Genomic DNA, 761 nt, shown 5'->3' with positions numbered 1-761 from the left:
TATTTTTTCATGAAATTGAAGGCCTTTATTGTGCTGTGTGGTGTGGCCATGGACCCACCAGTGGATAACGGATGTTTTTCCGTAGGTGTGCTGCACTCATATGTGCGGTCACAGCCACTGCAGCCTCCAACACGTGAATGCCAGACACCACGGAACATGTTGTGGTTTACAAGAACAGCATTCACGTGCTCCACTCTGGCTCGGTAGAAGGAGATGATGGTATTGGCCAGCATTTCATCCTCTGAGAGCACCCGATCCTTCCGCCAAGGAGTGAGCATGTTTCTGCAGGTGCTATAGTGGCCATCTGGCCACCGCACACGTTGACACGCACACCTTGATGAGATTACACCTAGGACAATGCCAAGACAGGGCGTACCTCCTAACCACCACTCCCACTCTTCACGAGGGTGGTCGTGGGCAGTTGCCTCCCATATATGGGCATCATACAAGGGCAGATGAGGGCCAGTACAGAATAGTATCTGTCCCAGGAAAGACACTCCTAGCTGCACCTTGTAGACTGTTGTGCCATACTTGTTGGTGAAGAGGGCTCGTCGTAGCTCCCTATGTTCAGGCTTCTCCACTTCAATAGGAAAGGTATCAACCATTCCTATGTGGAATGCAGTCAGGCAAAATGCTGGATGATTAAATCATGATAGAAATGTCACCACACCTGTGAAGAGATAGGGGAAGTCAGGGGTATGGTTGAAAGGGTTGAGCCTGTCGTCCCACCTGATCTCATTGATCATGTTTGCAAGGGTGAT

The 761-nt window shown here is 50.1% G+C and overlaps 1 protein-coding gene across 1 annotated transcript in view; it reads right to left on the bottom strand.

Annotated features, from left to right (window-relative positions):
• Window positions 1-661: 661 nt before the first annotated feature.
• ACA1_300040 (uncharacterized protein) overlaps window positions 662-761 on the bottom strand; it is a gene marked incomplete at both ends in the record, with an annotated part of 2357 nt that continues 2257 nt past the window's right edge. The window contains one exon of the mRNA XM_004351048.1: window positions 662-670. Coding sequence (XP_004351100.1) covers window positions 662-670 — 9 coding nt within the window. The remainder of the gene's footprint in view (window positions 671-761) is intronic.

The sequence above is a fragment of the Acanthamoeba castellanii genome, assembly GCF_000313135.1.
Source record: "Acanthamoeba castellanii str. Neff unplaced genomic scaffold scf7180000083084, whole genome shotgun sequence".
NCBI classification, from domain to species: Eukaryota; Discosea; order Longamoebia; family Acanthamoebidae; genus Acanthamoeba; species Acanthamoeba castellanii.
The sequence above is the reverse complement of the archived record's forward strand: the minus strand, read 5'-3'. Positions and strand labels throughout refer to the sequence as shown.